We start from the raw sequence: 27,911 nt of genomic DNA on the forward strand, positions 1-27,911 counted from the left end.
GTTTGATTTTTTTTTATCTTAAGGTTTTTTACTATAATTTAAATCGGAAATTACCTTTTTGAAGTAACCGCCATGCAGTCGCATGTGACCATTGAGGGCGGGCACGTTTTTGAACTTGCGGTGGCAGAGGTTGCACTCGACAGGTTTCGGGTCGACGCTGTTGGCCGCCGGGGCGGCCTGGGCCGAGGTTGTCTTGGCCGCCGCACTCGCCGCGTTCTGCAACAAAAAGAAGAGTTTTATATTCATCTCTAATGAAATCAGCGCCCGGAGAGGGGACGAGAATATCCAGTTTTCGGCGCAAATCTAATCTAATGATGCCTCGCACCCCGGCAGCAGCTGAGAGAGTTTCTTTCTCACGCTCACACATGCGTTTCAATTTCGAACGGGTCCAGAGCCGTTTTTATTCATTTTAATTCGCGCGCGACCAGTTTCGATCGGGCGCAGGTGAATTATTATTATTTTCAGGGGAAAGACCCTCTCGAGTCTGAGAAGCAACTCGAAGGATCAAAAGTGGATGTGATATTTGAATTCTTTGCTGACCCATCCATCGTGTTTGTCTGTTCAAATTTTTAGATATAATCGTGAAGATCATTAGATTCATTAGAAATATTTCATTCAAAACAAAATCATCATTAAATTTAGTATTTGTTGATTTATAAATTTAACTTCATGTTGTACAAGATCATTTTGTAACAACTTGCGCGTTTTTTAAATAAGTGTCTCTAATTTTAGTTTATTGATTTATCGTAATATATTGATAAGGCAATATATTTATATTATTTGATTAGGTTTGTTATCCTTTTCCAGACTTGTTTTTTCTTAAAACAAATTAAAAATATTTATTCTACAGGTAAAACATTATTTGTTTTTATTAAAAACTTAGCTTAAGCTTTTAAAAAAGGACTTCGTTTGTAAAAATTAATCCCACTGTTATTATTTTCAAATGTTAAAAGCTTTTTACGTCAAAGCTAGTATTTTTTTTTTAGCACAAAACTTTTAGCGACGAAAATCGATGTGGGGGGAGCTTTATCAAAAAAGAAGCGCGCGGCTTTGAAGTTGGCAACTTTTCTCGTTTGTTGCGCTCTCTTGAATGCTCTCGCGACGCCCCCTGATTAAGCCGGCGATGAGTAAAAAAAAACAGCAAAATCCTCGAGCGCATAACTTCATTAGCGATGCCTTTTCCGCACCAGAGTTTGAGCCGCGAGGCGCAAAGAGTAATAAGCCCCAATTTGGAAAGAGCTTTTAGAAAAAGACTCAATTATTCATGAGAGAGAGAGAGAGAAGCGAAATTTTCTTTTGATGTCGTGAAATATTCGGAGAGCGAGTTGGAAACAGACCGGGCAGATGCTCCGAAGAGAGATAGGGGGATGCCGCGCCGAGACGGGTTTTCTTAACGCGGCGGTCCAGCGTGTCCGGTCCGGTCCGAGCAAGGGTGAGCAAAGAAAGGGGTGGTTCGTTTCGACCGGCATGGGAATCGATCGAATTTTTCACCAGAAAAATATTTATTGACCCAGCAGGTTTTATCGAGGAACTCATTAATTTTGAAAAACAATTCCCTTTCACCGTCAATTATTTATCCGAAACTTTTGATTCGAACGAGGCAAAAAAAAAAAAATCATTCACCCCTCATTAACAAAAAGGCCAACGCGGGCACGTGCCGTAAATTTTTTTGCGTTCGGAATTAAAAGCACATTTTTTTGCGGCCGATCGTCGTTAATTTTTTGTTCTTGATGCGGAAATTAATGAGAGGCGGAAAAGGGTCGCACCGAATACTCTCGTTTTCTTTCATTCTTTCTTTCTTGAGTAAAAAAGGAAAACAAGTCGCACGCGCTCCCGGCCGGGGGAAGAATTGAATATTCAAAAGATGTGCGAGGGGCGCGGAGAGGCGAGGGGCGATCGAAATGCAAATCAACTCAACACCGCCGTGAGCAGCAGAGGAAAAACGAATCGTGCAAAAAATAAAAACGAGTGAAAACGAAACCGACCACCTTAATTGGGCTCTTTGTTTACAAGAAAGAAAGCGTCCCACGTGTGCAAACGGAATCAATGAGCCGTGAGGAAAAAACAAGTCCTGAATGAGAAAAAATTTCTGCGAAATGTTCTAAAAATAACAAATAAAAATTACTACGGAATTGATGTAAATTGAAAGACTTTTGAAATTCAGCTTTTATGAGTTAATTAGAGTTTACACTGGGAATTTTAAATAATTTGATTTTAATTCTGTTTCATACGAGCAAATTTGAGCGCCTGCTGTTGCCAACGGTTTTTGTCGATGCGGAAAATCAAATTTTGCAGGATTAATTTCCTCTGTCTCGTGTTCGGGCTGAGCCCCTAATTTGGCAATAATTAAATTCGCGATTGTCGCTGCGAGGCGCTGATTTTCTTGATTCGGCTGTTTCGCTTCCGCCCACTCGCGCATTAATTTCGCGCTTTTTAATCCTGCAGCTCGGCGGGCGGAGGAAAGGCAGGCGCGGAATAATTAATTACAGCCGACTAATTGAATTAATCGTCAGCGAGATTAATTGCCGAGCGCTGCATTGTCGTTGATTAAGCTCTGGAAATCCAATTTGCTCGGCGAGGTCGCCTTCTTTCGTTCTCGGTCAAGTATATTCTCTTTACTCTGACGCGAAATAGTCAAGTTGCAGTAATTTTGAAAGTTGCAAGTTTCTCTCTGATACGATTTATAAATTAATCACTCGTTCAAGAAAACTTTTTAACTCTTTCTGAAAAAGAAAGTAGAGCAGGAACTTATTGTTTATAAACATTCGTCCTAGTTGGAGAAAAAATGCTTGAAATATTTCTGCCGTTTTATGTTAATTAAAAACAATTGACAGCAAAATTATTTTAATCTCAATATGGAATTATTATATAGAAAAATTCCTTGAATGGAATTATTAAAAATTCAAATAAATTAATTCTACCACTTGGAAAGATTTCCTTAATTAAATCAGAATTCATGAATTATCTTTAATTTTCCTACAATTCAATTTTAATATTTTTCTCCCCATATTGCTATTGACTTGTTGTGGGGGAATAAAAGATCAACGAATTTAATTGAATTTCAACGTAGAGGCCGAAAAGTCAATTTTTTTAATTAATGCCTAAAGCCTGATTGCGATTGGTTGACGGCTTGATCTTGCTGCCGAGGGATCACGTCGTGCTTTGCTTCACTAATAACAAGGCGCGCGTAATTTTAATCTGCCCGTAAAATAATCTCGAACCGACAAGTTCGGACGAGCTTTGCGGATTACGGAGAATCTCCATCAAAACTTGGTCGCCGACAGGGATTACGACACGCCACGCGCAAAACCCCGTCCGAAAATTGGCTCCAACTTTTTCAAGCGTCAACAATGTGCACATTATTTACGCTCCGAAATGATCGCAGTTATGCGCTAATTAAATGCATTCCGACGAGAGAAGTTTTGAGCTCAAAGGAGAGGACTTGTTTCCAGCACTGCCAGGCACACGCGCAGGAAATTGGCTTTTTGCGAGAATAAAGAAAGAAATTTTTCTTCCGCAGCGGAACGGATCTGGAGAGAGAAAGAGTAAGCGGACGTGTCACCAGCACAACTTTCAATAAGAAAACTTGAAGCATTTTTCTTCAATCAAAAAAAAAGGGGGGGGAAGGAAGTGAATACAGAAAAAGGTTCTTTATCCTCTCAAAAGAAAATAGTCAGATTTTAATTTTTAACCTATAATTTTAGCTAAAATTCTTGGAATAAAAATCATAGAAAAAAAGGTTTATTGACAAAATAATTATTCTTTGAAATTAACCACTAAACGCGTTTTGTGTGTGCCAAAAACAAAAGCAATGAAAATTTAATAAAAGCCGAGTTTGCAATTTTCCGGCCGACCCATTAGTTGCGCACATGATTCGATTTGGCGACGGCAATTTTGCGTGGTCCTGATTGTTATTGCCAGGCTAATCGCTCTTTTAATTACTGCGCAAAACCCACTCGCTGGCTTTGCAAAACTCAATTTCTGACGGCAATAAAATTTTGAGAATTTTATATACCTGCTGTTTCGCGGACACTCTATGCGTGATGAGAGAGGGACGCACAGACCGTTTTTCTCAGCACTCGCCACCCGACTGACGCGGCCGCGAACCAAAAGAAAAACCCACTTGACCAGTGGCAGCATCGCGGACTGGACCGCGCGCCTTTCACCATTCATGAAACTCGTAAGACTACCCCTTTCCTGACGCAAATAAAATACTCTCAACAATATATCGCGATAATAATTATGCAGCGAAAAATAAAAATTTATCAATGCAACCTTTTCTGTAAAAAATTGAGAAAATTAAAAAACTAATATTGCCGATTTTTTCGATCAAATTAGAGGAAATTTAAAAGAATTTAATTTAAATTTACATCTTGTTGGATCAGCTTTGGAAAGTAAATTTAAACAAGGTGTAAAATTATTATTTAATTAATAAGTTGCACGAAAATGCATCTTTCACAAATTTTTTTGAATGACACTTGGTTATAAGATTCTAATTGACTCATGAAGTTGATACGAAAGATTCTCTGTTGCCAAAATTCATAAAAATCTGCTGCTATTTTAAAAATAGCTTTTAAAATTCACTTTCTTATTGCAACATTTCAACTGTAATTAGATTCTTCACTGCATGTAAACAAAATATAAACTGCAGTTTTATTTTAATTTTGTTAAAATTACCAATGACAAAACAACATTAGAGATGAAAAATTTATTAAATTTTTTTTTAATGGATTAAAATAAAAAGCGCCGTTGTAGATTAATTGTTAGAATTTCAACTGACCTGCGAGGCGGTCCACGTGCGGCTCTTGACCGGCTTTTCGGCTTTGGTGGCCGCGGCGGCCGCTGCTGCGGCCGCTTGTTGCTGCGTCTGCTGCATGATTTGCTGGATGAGTTCGAGGTGCTGTCTCGTGAGGCCGTCGGTCGCTTCGCTTTCGCCACCGGGACTTGCAGCCTGAAAAAATTAATAATTTAACATTTAAATATTTTCAAAAAATTTTGAGAATATATTCAAACAAAAGAAAACATCTTAAAGAAATTAAAAATGTTTTCAATTTGTTAATTTCAACGAATTTTCTTTGAAAAATTTGTCCCCTTTATATCCTCTTCGATCAGTTGTAATTCAAACAAATTCAACTGCGCTGAGGAGTTGCGTTATTCCCGCGTGGCAAAAGTTTTCCATCTCTCTTCTCCATAATTTTTCATTTCCTTCTTGAGTGGAAAGCAGCTTTTATAACGGTCTTAATTTGGCGTGGCGAGATGAGCTGCTCCGCCCCCGGATAGAGACAAAGGATGATGCCGAGCGAGCGCGCCACTTTGCATAATCGCGCATGCATAATATAAAAGGCAGCCATTGCAGTGCCTCGTGATGGCTGCAATAAATCGACTCTTGCATCTCTCTCTGGCCTGTGTAGTGCAACTCTCGCGCAATCAGCCCGGCATATTTGATTTGCGGCCGGCCCAATTAATTAATCATGGGCTGGGCGGGCAACCCGACCGGCCGGCCGGCCGTGCGCTCGCCCCGCACTCTAATTACCCTTTGTTCCACCCTTGTTTATCTCGTGAACGCTCTGATTGCTGATTGCAATGCAAATACGTATGAACATTACGAATCGCAGCTCCGAGTCTTGTTCGGGGACGCTCGGATTTGTCAGATTGGAAACCACCAGCGATTACAAATATTAATTTCATACTAGGCAAGAATGTCAAGTTAGATCAATATTAAAAATAAAATGTCCTGATTTTGTCATAATTTCTTAATTATTATTAATTTGTTCTCCATTCGTAAGAATATTATTGCATAATTATGAAAATAGTTCTGAATTTCCGTGGTATTTTCATTTTGAAATGAAACGCTTGCTTTTTAGCATGAAAGCAATCAATTTCGGGGTGGCATTTGAAGCAGCAGGGACGAGAGGAATGGTAATGGAAACAAAACAAAGAACCCCCAAGCGGAAATTGCATTTTTCCATTAAGCTGATTCTTCTGATTGGCAAACATTGTTGCAACGATTCTTCCTTGCGTGCGTTTCATTCATGAAACGACAGAAAAACTTGTTTCAATCATCGCATTGGCATTTAATTTATTAAGTCTCTTACCTTGACAAGGTCAAATCAAGTCTTTACAACAATGGTTTCCAACTGTTTTCTAAGATAAAATGGCTGCTGTTGTTTGAGTCGACTATGCCAATAATTTTAAGTTAATTTAAAATTTTAGACAGTCTTTCTGGATGGCACATTAAAACAACTTGCGCTTGCGCCTTTAAAAAAATTATTTTTGCTACTAATAAATAAAATTTCGAAATTATGTATCAATTTAAAAGATTCATAAATTTTTTTATTTTATATGTACATGATCTGCTGGAGCAAAGACCGAAAAAATATTTTCTGTGCTGAAACAAAGAATATCCGAGGAAAAACTTCCATACGTTAATGAAGATCTTATTTAGAATGTTTAATATTTTTTTTAGAAGTTCACGATCGAGGGTTGATTCATGGTGATGGAATTTAAATTGGGCTTTTCCTTGATGGGTTTTTGTGAATTTTTTTTTATTGTTTAAGGCGCTTCTATTCGCCTTAAAAGTGTCAACTAAGACTAAAAGCATTAAGAGGCCAAAGAATAAAACTTTAATTTTGACAAATAATTATACTTTGAATTTTTATTGCTTTATTTCTAAAGTATGTCTGCGCTTCTAGCCGCCTTAAATGTTTATTTAAATTCAAATGACGATAATAATTTTGGTTTCTCTTGTAAATAAAAATAATCAATCAAGTACGAATAGTACGATTTGGTTAAATCAGCAGTTAGTAATTAAAAGTGAATTGGTTTATTTCTCTTCATGGTCACTTATCTATTATCCCTTAAAATTCATGCTTTTTTGCAAATTGCAAAAAAATATTAATGTAGAATTAATTTGAATTGATATTTAATGCAGTTGAATAATTGAGGAAGTTGGCAGTGATCAAATCTGTTTATTTAAATATGGTGGGGGAAAATTAAAGGTCACTTAGGGCCACAGAAATATTTTTGGCAGGTATGAATTGTTAGTCAGAAAATGATTAATTTCATTTTAGTAAATAGTAAACCGTAATATTACCTTACTTGGAGAACCTTTTTTAATGCCATTTTCACAAGCGAATATCAATAAATTGCTTCTATAAATATTTTTTTGCCTTGTCTTTGCAAACTTTCAGTATTTTCCAGTTGATTGCCACTTGGTTTACCAGGACTGGGGTGGTGTCAAAATTCAAGAATGGGAGATTTTCGCACCCTCAAATTATTATTCCGGCGAGCGCGCGCGGTTTTCCTCCGTCCACTCTAATCCCAGGGTTTGAGGGTCTCCTTCGAGCGGGTGGATGCGGGGGCACGTGCGACCGACGCGTGCCCACGCCAGATGCACCCGGTGTGCAAACGTTCAAGACCAAAAGCGACCGAAAATCGTGGTTCAGATGACAACGAAACATCCACAATATTTAAGGAAAAGGTACTAAATTTCATCGAACATAAATTTCAAAAACTGTTGAAAGGATAATTTCATGATTAAATCTTTTGAATCTTTTCTTCAAAATGTTAAAAATTTGCATAAAATATAATTTGATTTACAATCTTTGGAAAGTAAATTTGTGAGCACCGACCTGGTTGGAGGTGGAGGGGCTGTTGGGCGAGGCGTTGGCCGACGGCGAGGACAAAAGTTGCTGCAGCTGACTAGGCGAGGCGGCGGCCGCGGCCTCGGGCGAGTTGCTCGAGGAGGTCGAAGGGTACGGCGGGGGCGGGGGCGCATACTGGATGCACGAGGTGGCCTCCTCGGAGGCGGCCGCCGTGCTGGGGGTGGCCCTCGCCGCCCCGGCGGGCGTCGTGTGGTGGTTTTCCGTGTGCCGACGCAACGAGCGCGCGTCGCAGTACGACTTGCCGCAACCCTCGGCCTTGCACTCGAACGGCTTTTTGTTGCGGTGCGTCAGCATGTGGCCGTTCCTGCCAAAATCACAAACTCCGTTTCACACAAATTCAGAACAAAAAATAATCAAAACTGGAATATTTTTGTTTCATTTAAAAAGTCATTAAAACTAAAATAAAAGGTATAATTATATTGTTTAAAGAATCGCACAAGTATTTTTTTTTTTTTTTTTTTTTTTTTTTTTGAAAAATTTGATGATAGATGTTGAAATTGCGATCCCCCTAACAAAGCATAGAATTTGATCTGTATTTCCCGCCAAAAATGAATTCAAACCTTTTCAGGGAAGATAAAACTGAATTTGATTAAAAAATCTGGACTCTTTTCATTTCCCCTGGTTCAATTGCTCTGGGCAGGAGAAGATGAAATAATTTTCAACGATTTTTACTATTTTTTTCATATGCATGAATAAAAATAAATACCAATGTGGGTCTTTACCTTCACTCAAATCTTTTTATTTATTCCTTTATTTCAATTAAATATATTTTTTGAATTAAATCAATGATCAATGATTATAAATTCAAAATAATACTATATTTTAATTAATTGAATCCTTGAAATGTCAATATTTGGCATTTTTCTATCACATTAAAAATAACCCTTTACGCAACGAAAAGTTTTGCAATGTCCTTTAAAGAGGATTATTTTAGTACAAACGTAGAGTGATGACTGGTGGAAAGAAAAACAATAGGGAGCTAAAAGAGGGCGCTAATGAAATAAGGCGATGGATGTACTCACAGGTGGTCCTGCCTCTTGAAAGCCTTTCCGCACATGCTGCAGACGTACTTTCGCTCGTCGCTGTGCGTCAACTTGTGCTTGGCGAGCGCCGACGCGTTGCCAAACACTTTACCGCATACCTGCCAACAAACGAGACACCACCATTTTTACTTTGCTCCAAGTCTCAAAAATAAAATAATAAAATAACAAAGGCTCTGGTGGCGATGTGCGATTGCTAATTAGCGACCTGGGACGGAATTAGAACTCGGAAAAAAAGAGCAAAACAATGCGGCCAATTTGCCGCTGATCGGCGGCCAAGTGGAAAGAAAATCTAAGTGACTTTCTTTGACTCTTGATGCAAGAACAATTATTTGAATTTAATTGCTTTTTATTAATAATAAAAAAAAAAACGGAAACTATCAAGATCTTAATTTTTGTAATTGCAAACTTCATGAACATTGCGTTTAGAAATTTGCAACCCGATTAATTTATAATAATTAGACATTTCAATTGAATATTTAATTAAATAATTTCTTAATCAAATCATGATATAAAAAAAAAGAAAAAAAAGGAACATTTGAGCACATTAGAATAAAAATCTATATTGAACAACTATTTTTTTTTTTAAATTTTATGGTATTTTTTCTTATTTTTAATGATGAGTCCAGACAATGCTCTTGAATTTACTTTTGAGCTCGGCGTTTCTCTTTTTTTCAAGTCTTAAATGTGCTTTCCGGAATAGTTTGTGTCTTTGGTGGGCTTCGAATCGTCCGTCTCTTCTCTCGTCGTAATTTGGAGCGAAATCCTCCTTTTGCGTATGCAGAGATCGCTTGTCTCGAAAGTAAATCGCGAGCGCGCGCGCGTTTTACGAGCGGCAATCGGCTCAGCGTTCTTTCTCTCCGGCCGTCGTAAAAAGTAGAAACACGCCCTCGGGGGCCAAGTACGACAGAGGCGCACAGATAAAAGCTGGCAGCAGACCTACTCGGGTTAAAAGCAACTCCACCGCTGGACCAGAATATACACTTTCCTTCTTTCTAAAGAAAGAAAGCAAGAAAGAAAGAGGAGTCGCAGGAAAAAATTACTCCACTTTTCTTGAGGCAAAAAAATCTCACTCGGGGAAAATATGTTATTCCGTGCAAGGATGCTGAGTGAAATTTTATCGCTGTAAGCAGTTCTGTGCGAAGGCAAATATTTAATCATCTCTCTTTGAATTTCCTCGAGCTTTTGATAAACGCTCGGAAAATGAGATTTCTTGCTAGGGCGAGTGGGCTGCAGGTGCTGCCAAGTCTAAACGTGCCGCCACTGCCGAATCAGCCTTCCAGCCAGCGACTTGGCTCTGTTTTCCAGCAGTTGGAGTCACTCGCGAAACGCACACACCCGACTGCCAATTGCCCTTCGGTGCGAGTGACTGACTTGGCTCAACTTCGCTCTACAATTTGGACGAGCAACTTTGTCGTAGACGAATGCCAATGAAATAAAAACACCTTATTTCGTGCTACTTGCAATTCACGCTTTTCAAACTGTTAAAAATACGACGAATAAATTTGAACAAAACGTAAAAAACTTGTCAGCCTTTGCCCTTTTTAGAGTTTGTGGAAGGGAAGCTCTACCTAATAACTATTTTAATTCATTAGTTTTATCAATTTTAGCTTTAATTATCATTTTAAACATGAAAGCTGGCATCTCGATTGGCCTCTTGATAAAATTGACAAGCAATTTTTCTATACAAAAATTATAACCTTTTGGAAAAAAATTATAGCTTATGAACTCAACTTTCAAAAAAAGTATTTAGGAAAAGGTTCCACAAACTATATTTAATTATTCCTTTGCAAAACTTTGCAAACGCTTGAAATGATTGTCTTATATTTCGAATTTTGAGAATTTTTTTCAATTTCTATGAAAATGAGGACAATTTTTTTATCTTTGGGTTATGCAACGGGCACGGCACGTCGGTGCAGCCGGTTGCGTACCTTTGCAAAAAACACCGACAGTGGCCTTAATTTTTTTTTTGTTCTGCAGCACGCTTTTGTTATTTCTTTTGTCGCGAGAGAGCAACGGGATTAGCTTATAAATAAAGTTAATGACTACAAGTCGGCTTTAGAATTAGCAGAGTGGAGCGCGCCGCCTGCCCGCCGGTTTATTTAGCGTGCAACACTAATATTAGACACTTCTACTTGCGCTCGGTTTACTACAAACTCGGTCGCCGAAGCTCATGCCAATGAAAACGCAAAGTGTAAGCGTAAAAATGGAAAATTCTATCTATGATAAGGAACTGTAATTATGATATCAAATTTTTGCAAAATTTAGTTTATCTTGATGAGATTTCTAATATTTTGTTTCGCTTGACTTGGTATGTGGCGACGGTGAGGGTTGCGAACGAGGAGGGGACAGTCGGCGAAATTATGTGCGGCGTAAAGAGAGAACGAACAGGCACGTTGGCTCGGCTGGCCGGACGGTGGCACTTAATTTTCACCGTTTACTCTGTTTGCTTTTTACCTCTAACTACTTTTACAACTTTCGCGATGTTTTGTTATTGCGAGCGTGACGATAAAATGAAAAAAGCCTGCAGTCGATTGTGGTGTTTGTTCCAAACAAAAGTGGCGCTGTTCTAATTTTTTTAATTCAATTATAAGATTCAAGTAAATATTTATTAAATCAGAGAATCTGGTTTGCGAAACCTAATTGTTTTGAATAATCTTTAATTAATTTGAAATTCGAATAAAAAAAAAATAAAAATATTTATTTTCTTTGATTGATTGAAATAATCAATCAAATACGTTTTGATAAAACACTTAAATTTCTAAATTCACAATCAATTGCAATATTTATTTTATTGATCTACCAGGAAGGAAATTACTGCCCATACATCAAAATAATACAAGTTAATATAATTGTGTGGAGAAAAGATTTAAGAATCTTACAATACAACTTTTTATTTCAAAATTTAGAATAAACCAAACAAATTAATATTATTAACTGTTAACAATATTTTCTGAATAACTGATTATTTTAATATTTTTGTTAATTATTCATTAATTTGGTAGTTTCAGTTTTATTATTGAAAGTTTCTTGTTAAAATTTTGTTCGAAATGACAAGTCTGTTTTTTAATTTTTATTTTTTAATAAATACGACGCAAAAAAATGAGAAATATCTTTTTAGCAATTAGCAGCGATCAACAATAAATTGCGTACAAAGGCTTAAGGCGATCAGGTCACGACTTTTGGGCCCTTTAATTCCGACTTTTGCGAGCAGTTCGGCACGGAGGCGCGGAATTAACTTGGGGGAAAAAGAGGGCGGCTGTAAAATTGGTCTGATTACACGGACGGCAGGGATGGAAACGCGATTACACGTCGGGCCCACGCACGGACACGCAGCTGCAGGAATGTAATTCGCGCCGCGCCGACTTTTATTTCCTCTGCAGCCGTCCGGCCTTTTGTGGTTTCTCGTGTTTCACAGCAAAAAGCAAATGAATGGAGGTGAATGTAATTTTAATTAAAGTACAGAGAGCATTTTCGGTCTCGTCGGAGCGAGGAAAAAATTCCAAGTGTCTTGTGTGAGGAGAAAAGTAGGTGTTGCCAAAAGACGGGCGCGCGGGCAGCCTCGCTCGTTCGCGCTCCATTTGCCAAATTTCTTCTTCTCGCCGCCAAGAACGTGCGCTTTTTATTTTCGCGCCCGGCACTCGCTTTTAACAAAGCACTTTATTTACTTTTTTAACGACTCTCTTTTCTCCTAGCGCTCCATCCTCCGCGGGGTCGAACCAACTAAAACTTTGTTGCGAATTTGCGCAACTCTTATATCGCATACACGCAACTTATACAGTCCCTCGAGGTCTAATTAAAACACCGGCGCCCTAAGCGAAAGCTATTAATCAACGCTTACAAGTTTTACACACCTTTTTTTTAATCTCTTTGAACTTTTAAAGTTTGCTCGCGAACAAGTTGCAGTTTAAATTTAGAAACAAGGCAAGAAAATATTCATTACTCAAAAGTTAATGGGAAGAGTTTAGCCAAGGAAAGGACTTTTCACCACTGCAGGGATGAAGCAAAAAATTAAATGGCCACAAAATCATAAAATGTAACATTTTAAAATTGTAAATTCAGTAACGTAGTTTTATATAATTTATGTAAATGTGTAAAATTTAATCACTCGAAGATTTGGTTTTAATTTGTTTCTCTCTAATCACTTGAATTTTAAATATCTAAATAATTTGTTTCGTGTATTTTTGTGCAGAGATCGCCCATTGATATGTTAAAAAAATTCAATTTCCACCTATATTGCTTCCCAAAACAACTGTAGAGGTAAAAAAAACTTGAATACTAATTCATAATGAGTTTTTTTCTTTTATTTTTAAATACTGCTTACATTTAGAAAGATTTGTAAGATCGATTAGTCATATTCTTATGTCTGTGGATAGAAAAAATAGTGCAAATGAAGAAAGGTACATTTCAACCAGAAGATGGATGCATTACCTAATATTCGATCACAGTAAAAAAATTCAGCTGGAGATTTTTCTTAATTTTTTTTTTTTATATTCTCTCTACAAACTGGCAAGGATCTTTGCGAATCTTGTTCAAAAAAATGTAAGTTTAAAAAGCAATTATGGTAAACTATTTTTAAATTTCATATAATTAAATACTTTTTCAAAATTCTTTTAGGACAATTTTGAGATTTTTTTCTTAATTATGTTGAAACTCATTTTTATCAAATTATTTAAAAATTTTAATATTTATTATTGTTATTGTTTTAGTTTTTGTAAATTTTGTTCAACATCTTTTCGTAAAAATTAAAACTGACTTTTCTATTTACATTTTTATCTTCCTGTCTGATAATCAGTGCTATCATCAATTTTAAAACAAAATATCTTGTGAAATATTTCATTATAATTCTCTATAAATGATAACAGACTCGTTTAAAAAAACTTTTCTTGCGCCTTCTTGCTTAAAAAAGACTTTATCCTAGACTTCAAAAATTTAAATTGGAGACTAAATAGTCACCTTTTTTTGAAAAATATCAAGTTTTCGCCGGCCTAAAAATGACCTCAAAGTTTTTAGGTTGAGCAATGAATTTTCTGTTTGCTCCATGGTGACATGTTTTTCCCAATTCTGAACGAATGAATACAATTTAAAATTAATTAAAACGTCTATGTGTGCGTTTTCATGGAGTAAATATTTGATATTGGAAAAAAAATAACGTGGGAGTTGCCAATTTTAATGAATGTCGTGTTTTTTTGCACACATTTGGGAATGGGAATTTTTTGTCATTTCAAAAGCGGCTCTTCATTTTGCAGCCGTGTTTTCCTGGCCGAGTGCGAATTAATTACGGCTGATGAGATTTTGAATGAAAATTGCGCTCCTCCCCCGAGCCGTCGCACACGCGAGGGCGGTTTTTGCGGAGGGCAGGAAATTGCGATTGTGCCCTCCGCCGATGCCAAATCAGCTTAGCTGCAAGTGCCGCCGCGGATTAGCCTTGCCCCGACAAAGAGCGCGCGCGTTTTAATTAAATTCACAATTGCTCGGGCGCAGACACACACACACGCCGAGTATCATGACGGCGCACACGAGTATAAATTTTCTAACCGTCACCGCCGCTAACTCACTAACTAGTTAAGTAACCTTTGAGCCGGGCGTGCACCATTTGTGCCGCAGGCAGCCAAATGGAGTCGTTTCTCCTTCAAACTTATTCCGCTCTAACAAGCTGCTCTTGTTTTCACTGAGAATTTCACAAGCACGAGATATAAAATTCAGAAAAGCTTACTAAAAATTTACTTCATATTTTTCTTAAAGAAAATGTTGGAATATATTCCATAGAGAAATTGTTTTTTTTTTTTGTAAGTATTTTTCGTTTTATTTTTAATTGGTAAATTAAGTCAGTAGTCTTCAGAGACTGAAAATGAATGAAAATATTTTTAATTCTCAAATTCTGACTAAATATTTTAAAATTTCACAAAATGAATAGTGATATAAAAAATTAAAATAGGTTACCAAAGTAAAATAATTGTAGGGTAGTTTAACGTTAAAATTTACATTGGAATTACGGAGAAATCGTTTGTAATTTTTTCTTGTTGGCAAAATATTTTCAACTAAATTTTTGAACAAAATTGTCACCAAAAAGGAATTATATTGATTCTAAAAAACCGAAAAACTGCCAGAATATTAATAAAAAAATTTTATATTCTAATAAATGTTTGAAGGAAAGCTGAAAGATTTTAAAAATATTTCGCAATCCAATTGAAAGAATATTCCAAACATCGACTCTGTACTGGATTGGTTTCCTGGGTCAAGGTATTATTTCAAATTGCCCGAAATAAAACTTTCAAAATAATTTCAATTCAGGCAACGTCATGACGTGCTACTTAAAAAGTTTTTCTATAGCAGCTTCCATTTACACGGAATAGGCTGAAATGATTCTAAAATTTGATAAATTTTGACAAATATTTTTACAACAAAATCATTGAATGTTTTCCAGTTCATTCTCTTGGCCTTATTCAAACAATATCTTGAATCTATTTGACTCTTTGCTAAAATATAAAGAAGAATTTTTTTACAAAAATAAAAACTACATCTTTTTTTATGAACTCTCCCTGCTGAAGTCACTCAAACCTGTGTCAATCGGTTGGAAATTAATTAATATTGGACAAATTTTCCATTTTTCCTCATTTCAACCTATATCCTTTTTGGCTAACTGTTGAAACGTCAGGGTGAGAGCAGCAGAGCCGCGTTTTCCGCCGTGCAAAATCGATCCGTGTTTTGTTCTCGACGCGCGGAGCTTTGTGCGTCGAAATGCCGCGAGGCAACGAAAATACGCGGAGCGCACATGAAAATTCCGCCAAGCAAGAAAAACAATACACGCTCTCCTCCCTCCCTCTGCTCGTCTCGCGTGTGTTTGCTATCGAATATGTTATTTTTTCGCACTCGCAACAACCAGCGACGCAAAAATACACACACAAAAAACGGTAAATATATAAATTTTCGTACATAAAATATTAAACAGGAGAGATCAATTTTTGTGCACGCGTTAATTCTAAAAAACTCTTTTGTTGCGCGCCCATTTTTCTTGCCCGCTCGAATTTCCTTTTTCATTCTTTTCAGCGGCAGTTTATCAGCAGCTTCTTCGTATTTTCGTCATGAAGTTGCTCGGTCTGCGTCCCACGCGCTCGCTCGCACACACACTCGCAAGCGGCGGAACGTGTCTCGAATACGGGGTCACCGCCGATCCGAGCCGGCGGCGGCACAAAAACCCTCGGGCGCGTCTTCTCCGAAGCCTAGCCTGCCTATCGCCCTTATTCCTTCACTTGTTGCCACGCACGCCTCCCGACTAATTACCAATTAGGCCGGCGCACCCCAAATTGTTTTCATTATGGCAAAGTTTCATTTCGGAGAATGTCAAAGTTGATGGAGGCGGGCAAAAAATTTCAATTAGAGGAAACGTTTTTACTTCAAATTTCAGTTGGAGAGGTTGGAAAATTTTTATCAAACACGCATCTTTTACCTCAACAGATAAATTGTTAGGCCATTTAAAATTATCATTTTTGCAGTAATTAATAAAAATTAAATGCACCACATTTCTTTTAACTAAGAATTTCTTCTTTTAATTATTCTCGACGCCCGCATCAGGTGAGGTGGAAGCGCGTGAGTCACTTTTGTGCCTTCCTTCCTATCTCTAAATTGTTGATTGTTGATAAACAGGCATGAAGTGGTCAGTCGAGCTTGCAATGTTTTAACTGCAGGAATGTCCGTGCACAAGTTTTACATTTTATTTCACAAAATTTCCCGTTCAGAGCAGTGGTTTTTAATTTTGGCAACACTGGGCTTGGGCTTCCTGCTCGGCCGCAGTTGCAGCCCTTTTCCAGTGGAATCCGCGGAATCGGATTTTTTGCCGAGCGTGGTTCGAAACGTGGCCGAAAGGAATGCGTCGGCCATCGAGCAGCTCTACAAAGGTGCCATTGCTTGACTTTGTCTCTGAGTATAAAACTGTCAAATTCAGATTACGAGATGAAAAGGTCGCAGGGTCTGAACAGGGCGGTGCGCGTTCTGTGCTGGGTCTGCACCACCGGCGCCAACCACGCCTCCAAAGCGGCCCACGTCAAGGCCACGTGGGGCCGGCGCTGCGACAAACTCATTTTTTTCAGCGACGAAGAAGGTTCAAATCCGTTTTAGTTATAAAATAGACGTTTATTATGTTCAAATGTAGGGCAACTTTGCCTCATTCAGGGAAGAAATCCTAAATCCAAACATTAAAATACAAGATAGAAAAATTCCAAATCAAATTTTTTTTTAATTTTATTACTTGAAAAGTGAATGATTTTGACACCAAAACTTAGTGATTAGTTTCATAAATTTTTCTCAATAATTTTAAATTATGTTCATAAGAAAGTCTTCAAGAAAAAACTTGTAAAAATATAACGTTTTAAACATCTCAATTTTTGTTCTGCAGATGAAGATCTGCCTGCGGTGGGAATTGCTGCACCAAAAGGCCGTGCTGGTCTTTGGCGGAAAACGGTGCAGGCGTTCATTCAAGTGCACGACCAGTTTGCAAACGAATTTGACTGGTTTCTTAAAGCTGACGACGACACGTGAGAAAACAAATTTTATAAAAATGAATTTCATTTACAGTAAAACAAAAATTTAATTAATAACAATTTATGATCCGTCTTTCATTTGGTCTCCACGCCATTTTTATAAGTAATGCCTGAAATTAAAATAAATTTATTGCAAACTTCCTTTTTAATAAAACCGAAATTTATCAATATATATTATATTTTTTTACTTTTATAATCAGGTACGTCATTGTGGAGAATTTGCGTCGGCTTTTGGTACTCTACGATCCTAATGCTGCAAAATATCTGGGCATGCAGTTCAAGAAACGCGACTTACCAAAGGGTTATGCAACCGGTGGTGCAGGTAAATATATTATTAATGAAAGTTAAAATCCTCTGATTTTTTTTAGGTTACGTTTTGAGTCGTGGAGCGTTGAAAAAATTGGTGACTGCGGCATTTCCTGCACCCAATCCCCACTGCCAGCTTTCAAATCTCACTTCAGACGAGGACGTTTTATTGGGTTTGATCGATTTTCTCCAGTAAAAAATTTATTCCACAAACATGTACAGCAAGATGTTTGAACTCTGTTGGTGTGTACTTGGAGGACACGAGAGACTCTCGGGGACACTTTCTTTTCTACAATTTCGACCCACAAACATATTTGAATCCCGACTTCACCGATTTCAACGACAATTGGTACATGAAAACCGTCCGGTGGCCGCAGAAAAAGGTTGGAAATTTATAAACCCAGAAAAAGAATATATGCAAATCAATGTATTTCTACTTGAAGCCTCTTGTTTGGGCTCGGATTTCTGCACGTTGCATCCAATTTCATTACCCAGAGAGCAACTCTGTGAGTTCTTATTTTACAACCCCTATATATTTCAAGGGGTAACTGACAAGGCCTGGGAGGAGTAAAAAACGCCATTATTTTAAAACAAGGGGAAGGGAAAAAGAACTCTTTCAATTAAATAAATAAAAAGCGGGCTTAAAATGTCCAAAAGTAGGTTAAGAAAGAATTACAGCTTTAAATTCTCTTTTGCTGAAAATGACTCAAATATTCTGAGATTTTGCAGATTTGTAAAAAGAAAATTCTTTCAGCTTTTAATATTTGTAACGATTTTTCTTGTTTTGTTTGAAGGGCTCGGATTGCTGCTCAAAGCACCCCATAACGTTCCACTACGTGCCGCCGGAGCAGTTCTACATGTTGGAATTGCTAATCCACACCGATGGCCCCATTCTCGCGGTGACCGACTTGCAGTTGTCCGAGGGCGTGCCTAGCGAGGAAGACTACCAGAAAGAGGCGGAATTGTTTTTCGAGGCGTCCAAGGTGTCCGAGGAGGAGAACGAGGCGTACCTGAGCAGCATCCGAGCGCGCTTCGGCGAAACGTGAAGGGCGCGACCCCTGCCAGTGCTAATTTCTTCTCATTTGATTAAATTCGTTCACCGCAGGCGTCGACACGCAATTTAGCCTTTGAAAAGAGCCAGGACGAAGTAGTGATTTTACGCTGCGACTGCGTTTGTCTCCCTCGGATTGTGATTATGCCGAGCTCTTTGTAATTGTGAAATGTCAGCGGCACACGTCGCACGCGTCACTTTTGTTCGCGTTTCATTAAATTTCCAGCACACGGAAAGGAACACGTCGTGCCCTTTATAATTCCACGCAGAATCCTTTGATCACAAGCTGCGATCAAATAATGTAATTAGTGGCAAATTTTTTTTATTCACTTGGAAGTTCAAAATTGTGCCCGAGTTTTTTTTTCATTATTTGAAATTTACCATAGCGGACGCAAAATGCGAGAGCAAACGAAGTTAACTATTGGAAGCGCGCACAATGGAGTCCATTTCGCATAAACAAAGCGACACACGCACGCCGACGGGACAAAAAACCAATTAGGGCGTAGGTCGGAAAATTGAGTGAAAACTCATTTGGAACTGCGAGCAAACGAGGCACGGAATTGAGCGCGCAAACAAACAAACGCAAACGAACGGCTGAAATGGTGCCTCGAGATGAGAGAGACCCTCAACCTCTCTCCACAAACTAATTGTAATTTTAGAGAGGCCAACAACGTTACATATTTAATTGCACACAAAATAATTTTATATAATTAATTATTATGAAAATTGAAATTCCTGCAGCCCTTTTTTTCTCAAATATAATTCAATAATTTGAAAAATAAAATTAATAAATGGGTTTTAAAATTTCCTTTGACCCAACGTGAGATTGGAAATGTTATGGACACGGAAGAGTTGAAAAATAATTATCAATTTTGATGAGGGAAACGCAATTGAGAAAATCTATATTCTTTGTTCCGTCTGGTGAGTTTATTCTGAAACTTGAAATTCTAGGTCTGCTTTCGCGAGAGGGAATATATAAGTAGTAATGGCTTTCGATAAAGCGTCTCTTTATTTTCTTCCTTTTCTTTCTTTCTGCTCAAACGGAGGGAAAAAGATAAGCGCGAGCAAAATTGCACGCTTTTATTATTCGGCCGCGGTTGGCGCTCGGCAGATAAGCGCGAATTTATATATCGGCGCGGGGCGTTTTTATCGCGGCTCCTCATCAAAATCGCCCGGTGGAACGGAAGAGCGAGTTTTTCGCCGAACGCAGTTTAAAAGCAGGACAGTCGTTAAGGCCGATAAAAGGAAAGACGTCCCTCCCGCCTTTAATGAGCCTCGCACAGAAAGAGAAGGAAAGAAAGCAGCCATCTTCAGTAATCGTTTTCGCATATTGCCAACCGGCGAGGGAATTGAAATCGCGAAACGCCGGATATCGAGCCAAATATCAATAGCAATCAACTATCGAGTTTTCAATTTTACAAAGAAGAAGAAGGATAAAATAAAGAAAGCTATCTCTTTTTTAATCAATACTGTCAATTCCATATAATCTCATTTTAATTTGGATGAAGAGCCACTTTTCATTTGTTTTCAAATCCTACAAATTTGAAAATTCCTATTTTTAAATTAAATATTTTGAATCGTAAGCTAATCGGACAATTAAAGTACAATTAAAAAACTCACCAAACACTGCTGGGGACCCTGTCGGTTGGGCGAGGAGGCTTTCGGCCGCGACTTCTTGACCGCCAACTTGCCCGAGTCGGCTGCCACGATGGCCGTTGTTGTTGGCGACGACGAGGACGACGGCGTTGAAGCCGGTGGCGCCGGCGTCGCAGTCACTGTCGTCGCCTTTGTCGACGCCGCGGGCACGCTCGCCGCCGCGGACACCTTTGCGTCTTCCGAGTTGGAACTACCCACTGCCAACACACAAGAAAACAAATTTACTCATTATAACATATTTTTAATTTAATATTTAAATTTCTATTTTGATGAAGCTTTTTATTATTAGAAATTTTGAAAATTTCATTTTTTCGTCAACACGGAAGCCTCTAGTCAAAGTTAATTAAATCGAGTTACAGAATTTATGATTGACATTTTCCTCATTCAAAGTTTGCTCCCCTTTGGCCCGTGGAATCGACGGCAAGGAATTTCAATTTCGCTTCGATCCCGCGCGCCGCAGGGCAAACAAATTCCTAATCCCACGCAGAATTTTTTTTACTGCGTCGTCAGCAAAGCCTTTTTGCGCGCGTCCTCCTTTCTGCTGCTGTTTTTTCCGCGCTTAATTTGTTTGCTTGCGCTGCCGGACAAAACAATTTAGGGACAGAAAAAGCAAAGGGGTTGAGCGCGCGCGGGAGAGAACTAATCGCCCCCCACACGTCCGCCAGAGACGATAAATAATTCGCTTGCGTTTTATTCCGGCGTTGTTTCTTGTGATTTATTAGTTCGTTTTTCTTTCAAGCCACACCTTTTTTACTCGCTTTGTCAAAATATTCGAATTATTGCAAGAAAAGGGGCGAGTTGGGCTTTTGGCCGGCCGGTCCACTTTGAAGTTTGGCCGGAGGGTTGTTTCGGGGTCACTGCGCTACTGCAGGCTGTGTTTGTGTGTAATTAGAGTTTGCGGCGGCGGAAAAAGTTTGCTCCCCAGAGAGTCGGCCTTTGGTTCGCTCTCTCAGCAGGGGGCGCTTGCCGGATTATTCGTCTTCATTAGGCCTCGGCTATGCGCATAAACCCTTTCCTTCTTCCCAACTTTGTACCAAACTCCAAAACATGAGAGACTTCTTGTTTTGCCTCTCAAATCTAAGTAAATGCTCCTCCCTTCTCTTTCTCTCATGAAAATTAAATATTACAACACGAATCAAAAGCATATTTATTAGAGTTTTTTTTAACATTTTTTTTCTAGATTTTGTAAAAGTTTGATCAGTTTTATATTAAATTGAATGATGATCCAAGCTGTAAAATCTCGCACTAATTGTTCTTTTTCTTGCTGGATTTTAATGAAATGCTGATATTTTTACTTAATATTCACTGGAAAGATTTGCATTTGTTTTTTTTTGTTTTTTTTTTTGCCACTTCTCGGCCGATTTTTTACACCTCTCTGCCAATATAAACATTTATTTCGATTTTTATAACACCCTAAAGGCAATTTTCCCAAATGAAACATCTTAAAATGGCTAGAACCTCAATTTGTACTTTTGAATTTTTTAGACCATATGTGTCTTTGGTAAAATATTTGATTAAAAAAGGCTAATTAAATAGTTTAAATACATATTATCTGATCTAAAAAATGTAGTAAATTCTAACTAAAAGTAAATAAATTAATAATCTAACATTTAACAATGAAAATAAATAAATAAATCTTTTATTATTTTAATTTTAATTTTTTTAGCAATTCAATGTAACAATGTAAGCGTTCCCCATTTTTTTCAAACACAACCATTAGATTTACAACACATAATATTAAATAAAAAGTGCTGAAATTTTGATGTTTGCAAATCCTTTGAGGTCCCAATGTAATGTGTCCAGCGGTTTCTATAATTAACGCATTCCAAGTATTTCAAGTGCGACGACCTCTTCAAAACGGACGCGTTTAGGTATTTTCCCTTTGACTACATTATTGTTCAGTTCGAGGAAGTCCGTTTTGAAACTCACCGCAGAGGGTTGAATTGTAAGGGTGCGCGCATTGAGAGGTCGCGCGTGTGCAAATCGAAATGTAATCCCGAGTCAAAGGGACGCTTTCTCCGTAATGAGACTAAATCTGGGCAAATTATAATCGGCTTGGCTAATGAAGCATCAAAAGGTCGCTCTTTGTGCCGACTCTGCGCAAATGATGGCGCCTTTTGCGGTTCCATTCAATTTGCAGACTCGCATGTGTGTCTCGGGCCACTTGCCGAGCAAATAATGAATAGAACGGGGAAGAAACAGAAGCGATCGACTATCGAATTCCGATGCTCGAATTTCGCGAAAGAGGGGGGAGGAGGAGGAGGATGGAAAAAATGAAATTATCAGCAGGCGACGTCAGCGGAATATCTGCGACCGGCTCTTTCGCTGATGCGGGTGTTCTTGCCATTCTCGCAAATTAAGTTACTTTGCCGATAGTTTGCCGCCGCCAAGAGCAGCAGACGCGGTGGAAAAATGAAGAAAAACGTCCTATTCTCGAGGAGGAGCAAAAACTTTTCTTCTCATTGTGAGCTTTGAAATAATTCCTCTAAGATTTTTTTTTTTAAATTACTGTTTTTTTAAATTCGTGGAAAATAATTTTATTTTTCCTATATTTTGGAAGAAAACAATGAATGCATTTAAAGTATTTCTTACTAATAGCCTTAACCAATAAAGTTTTTCTTTGCAGGAGTGTGAAATATAAAAAATCTAATTTAAACAAATTAATTCTCTAATTATATATTACATAATTGGCATAATTATATTTTCAAATTTTATTTTGTAATTATTGGGACTTTCAGAAATTGCAGAATATTGTTTGCTCATTGCCAGAATACAACTTTTTGTTGAAGTTATTTTATTGTTTTTCCTTTAGAGAAATAATTTATAGATATTGTCTTTACCCTTTTCATAAAGATTTGATTTAAACTTCATTACTCAAAGAAGAAATCTCATTGCTATGGCAATCTGAGGACAGCATTCTGAAGTTTCATTAATAACGCGCATCGGGGACACTTTATTTTATTTTTTTCCTCAACGCGCAAAATTCATCTTTCTCCCTCTGTGGATGTGTTATTTATTTTGCGCTGCGTCAGGCGAATCGTCGGCCATCAATTTTGTATCCAATTTTTTGCCGACGCCGGTCTGGTCGCTGCCTGGGTGATACATCAAAGGCGGAATTAACTCTGACTCTCCGTCAGCGCTTTTGCATCTGATCCAATCGCGAAATTGCGCCCGTACATAAAGCGATTCTATATCCAAACCGTTATCATACAATCGAATTTTCGTTCACAGAGAGAGAGAGAGAGAGAGAAACCCACGCACTTTTGTAATGTAATGTGAATAAAAATAAACAGTTTGATTAGCATGTATACGAAAAAGAACAGAAAATACAACTTTTTTACGTTATGGTGCAAAATATTATTTTCATCTTCTAAAAATATGGAAAATCGTGATTTTTTTAGATATAACACATAAAACTTCTGGTATTAATGCCTTGAAAAATTTTAGCTTTTCTTACGCTTGGAGAATCTAATAAAGTCTGCATTCTAATTATACAGCTTAAGATCCTGATTTTAATTTTAGGCTTTAATCGAATATAAGTTCATAATTTTTTTTGTCAATTAACATCAAATTGACTCTAAATTATTAAGAAAAGTTTTATTAGCACTTTGAAACATATAAATTCATAAAAAGATATAATAAACCTTTTTTTTTTAAAAAAATCTAAGATTTTTTTATCATTTTAAACTGTAATTTTGCTAAAAGAAAAAGGACAATGGAAAATTTTATAAAAATTTGAAAAAGGGAAGATACACACAAAAATTCACCTGAATGATGAAAAACAATTGGAAAATTTATTTAAGAATTACGTTCTTAATAATTTGCATACAAATAATCAGGCTCCAGCAGAAGAATTTGTTGAGAAATGCAGAAACACACTTATGTGGAACTAGTTTTTGTCCCTGGAAATCTGCGTCGAGTGCTTTCATCCACTCCACAAATGAGGGACTTTTCAAAACGGAGCTGCTTGACCCGAATAGTCAGAAAGGTCTTTCTCGACGGCCGAGTCTGGGCTGCTGGAGGGACAAAAAGGGCCGTGCTGGCAATTTTCCATTTTAATTCGAGCGCGCAAGTGTGAAAACAAGATAAACTTATTGAATGCTTTCGCCCGGCCCGCCCAGCAGCCCGCCCGAGCTGATAAATAATTTTGCACGCCGTGTGTATTTATTGCGGCCGTGTTTTGCTGCTGCCAATAGCACACACTGTTATTTATGGCGCTCGGGGAAAAATGCTGCTATTGCTGATCATCTCGCTTCTCTCGCCCTGACGGCCGCGCACGATTGATGACTGCGCAAAACGCCGGCCGAATTCCGCGGCGGATTAATTCCGACGGAAGTTCGAACCGAGGCCCTCAATCATTCTGATCACTAAGCTCACGGCTCAGATCGAATTTTATTTTTCGTGGAAAATGGCAACGTCAGAGATCATGATTGCAAGCTTGGCTTAATTTACAAGAAAAAAAATCAAAATGTCTAAATAAATTTCATACCAGATTTTGCGAGCTACCAAAATAGAAATATTTCAAGCCAGATATTATTTTATAATTAAATTTTAGAAAATTATAAAGTTATTGTGTCTGAATTGTGTTTATGTTGTCTGAATTATTGCATTTATTTGCATAAAAACCTTTTTCATAAAAATTGTAAAGCACATTAAAATTTTAAAAAGTGGATAAAAAATCACACGAATAAATATATTAATTTTGCTTCTGATTGACTTTTAAATTATTAAATTATTTTTTGCATTTTTTATTAATAAATAAATAGAAAAATGAAAAAAAATATTACCTGTGTCCGCGTCAGCTTGCGTGGGAGGCAGGCTGTCCGAGTTGTCGTTGAGGAAGGCCTCGGTCGAGCTGGTGAAGGTCTGAGGACTGAGGGTCAAGTCCTGGCCGCTCTCCGAGTCGAAGAGGTCGAAGGCGCCGTCGGCCCCTGCGAACAAGACGGGTCATTTTGAGAACTCGTTGGCATTCCGCAGCGCGCAGGTGAGGCCTCTGAATGCCAATCGCAAAAGATAAAGCCGGCGATCGCCGATTCCCCGCACACGTCCAAGGCGGCCGAGTGAAAAATTATGCCGCTGCCCGAATTGAAACGTTGCGCTCCGTGAGCTGAAACGCGTATTATTTTCGCTTTCGCTTTGATCTGCTCTCGGGCCAAGCGAAAAACACACCGCCTTGGAAGAATTTGAAATGGGAAGCTCTTGTGAAATCGGATAACCCTCGCAAGCGCGCTCTCATTTTCGGGAAAGGGGTTTCAACTTAAATGACGTCACTCGGAAAATCTGAAAGGAGCTTTGAAGAAGCGAAGGTAAATTTTAGAGAAAATCTGATGATGTCAGCCCATAATGAATAAAAAATCTCATTCTCGAATTTTTTTCTTTTGCAAACAAAACACTTGGCCTTAACGTCCTTTCTACAATCTTCAATTAGTAATTAACTCAAAAAGGAAACGTTTAGGAAAAATGAAAATTTTTATTTGTAAGAACGAGGATTGCCTAAAATTTTTAGATAAAATCTGTAGCGGTTAATTCAAAGAGTCTAAATTGGATAAAAACGTTTTGTTTTATAATAAACTTAGATAGATTTTAATTAGACAATCATAATTTACAATTATATTACTTAAATTTATGTAGCCCTTTATGGTAATTTTTCTGGCTAAATTCTGGATAAAAGGTTTTACATCCAGTTTTTAAATTTTGATGACAATTTTCTAAATTTGCTGCATCAACTAAATTTACAAAATTTGACCAGTGATTTTATAATTATTTTTATAATATTTCATACTTTGTTTGAAGAAGTTTATACTCGAGGAGATGGTCGTGGAAATGAAGAGATTGGGCTTTTCCATAACAACGAAGGAAAGCCCGATTTTTTCATTTCAATATTTCATAATTTTAAACTTTTTCCCATAAGATCAATAAAAACTGACCTATTAATTTCGGTTGGGCTGATAGAGCGTGATTTGGTGAATTTTAATTTCTTATCAATTTTTATCAGGCCACGTCTGAGATAAAAAATTATGTTAGGAAATTCCCATTTAAAAAGATTCAGTCCTCCTTAATAAATTCAATTGTTCTTACTACATCTCCTTGGAGCTCACATCTAGAAAACCAATGCTAATGTACAAAGAAATTACAATAAAAATTAATCAGCATTTTTTTTCCCAGGAAATCCCCCCTTTAAAAATTAAATTTTAAATTTTTATTCAATAAACAAATTTAATTTATTAATCCGTGAGTTTCAAATTGCCTTGTTAATGCATTTATAAATTTATCTTGATTAAAAAAGAGATGGAAAATGTACACGTAGGAACAATTTCTATCCATTATCTCGGTGTGACAGCGCTTAATTTTTATTTCTACTCAAATGGAAGTTGTTGGCTGCTGGCAGGATAAAAAGCGGCGGGCTCGGGGGATTCGGCGCAAGACGGATTCGAGGCAAGAATAAATCGTGCGAGCGTGTTTCACCGCGATAAAGGTAATTAATCTGCGACAAATATCAGAGCGAGCGAGGGAGGCAGGCGGATAAATGAGCGAGCCGAGTTATGGCGCAAAAAGCGGCGGCACCGAGAAATATTATCGCCATTAATTGAGGCTGCCTGGCAAAAAGCGCAGGAGCTTCTTCTTCTTCTTCTGCCTCCCTTTGAAATACACAACGGTTTATTGCGGAATTCGGCTAATTGCCGTCCCGAGCAAACTTTCGACTTTTGTGTATTTATACACTTGGGCCAAGGGAGAAAAAAAACCACCTGAGCGTCGTTTGCGAGCCATTTGGGGCGTCGTAAATTATAAATAAGTCGGGGACGTGATGCTTATCGAAATGGGTCGGTTAATGCACAGCCGGATCCGAGAGAGGGTGGTGAAATGCGAGTGGTGCCAGAACCGATATCAAAACTGCTCGCAGGAAATGAGCCAATATTCGCCGCTCTCGTCGCAGCACACCCGCCATAAATTGCCGCTCGACGGTCATTATCAAATCCGCGCAAGTCGTTTTCCCCTCTCGGATCATTTCGATATATATCTGCTTTCGGTGCGGAGCCGCAGTCACCGTCAATCTTGCGGCCAAAAAAAAAGGAAAAGAAAAAAAGACCGAGACGTGCTCAGACGGCGCGCAGAGTCGAAGAAGAAATATTGAGATGACGCTTTTTCAAAGACGACAGCCGCTCAAAATGCAGGCAAGCTCTTTCCTCGTATTTCCATTCCGCGGTATTTTTAATTAAAAATACAAACAAACAAACTAAAGATAACAACATGAATGGAAAGGAAAATTTATTCATTTTAAAAGGAAAAGAAAAGATTCATAATGTTACGACTGCACAAGTACTGAGGAGCCTACATTATACGCATATAATGGAATGTCTGTAATTTTTTTCACTGGAATGATAGAAAATGTTTTTAATGCAATGGAAAACAAAACAACGAGAGCTAATTGTTTGCTATATTATTGGAATCTTAAATATATTGCTTCAAATTTAAACAAAAAAACTTTTTATTTTAAATTTTATTTTTTTAGCTCTATATATTTTATATTTTTAGTAATTTAATATATTTATTAAAATTCAAATAGATTTAAAGCATTTATTTTTCTAATTAACTTATTAAATAGTGATAATTAATATTATACAAATTTTCGTATACTCACTTGAAAAGATTAAGG

At 37.7% G+C, this 27,911-nt stretch overlaps 2 protein-coding genes across 7 annotated transcripts in view; one reads left to right on the top strand and one right to left on the bottom strand.

Annotated features, from left to right (window-relative positions):
• The window catches only part of LOC132201851 (mucin-5AC-like), a 106,510-nt gene that overhangs the window by 13,001 nt on the left and 65,598 nt on the right, over nt 1-27,911 (bottom strand). For all 6 annotated transcript variants that reach the window (XR_009442310.1, XM_059628370.1, XM_059628368.1 and 3 more), the window contains 6 exons: nt 25,045-25,188; nt 20,222-20,454; nt 8,687-8,805; nt 7,632-7,968; nt 4,781-4,951; nt 55-216 (listed from right to left, as the gene is read on the bottom strand). Coding sequence is in view for 5 of the 6 variants with exons in the window: in XM_059628370.1 (XP_059484353.1) it covers nt 55-216; nt 4,781-4,951; nt 7,632-7,968; nt 8,687-8,805; nt 20,222-20,454; nt 25,045-25,188 (1,166 nt within the window). In the remaining variant the exon portion in view is untranslated. The remainder of the gene's footprint in view (nt 1-54; nt 217-4,780; nt 4,952-7,631; nt 7,969-8,686; nt 8,806-20,221; nt 20,455-25,044; nt 25,189-27,911) is intronic.
• LOC132200081 (glycoprotein-N-acetylgalactosamine 3-beta-galactosyltransferase 1-like) lies at nt 16,658-17,746 on the top strand. The gene is made up of 4 exons (XM_059625274.1): nt 16,658-16,805; nt 17,100-17,238; nt 17,445-17,566; nt 17,613-17,746. The coding sequence occupies exons 1-4, from the start codon at nt 16,658-16,660 to the stop codon at nt 17,744-17,746; spliced, it is 543 nt and encodes a 180-aa protein (XP_059481257.1).

The sequence above is a fragment of the Neocloeon triangulifer genome, unplaced genomic scaffold (assembly GCF_031216515.1).
Source record: "Neocloeon triangulifer isolate White Clay Creek 2 clone unplaced genomic scaffold, ASM3121651v1 ptg000014l, whole genome shotgun sequence".
Taxonomy (NCBI): domain Eukaryota; kingdom Metazoa; phylum Arthropoda; class Insecta; order Ephemeroptera; family Baetidae; genus Neocloeon; species Neocloeon triangulifer.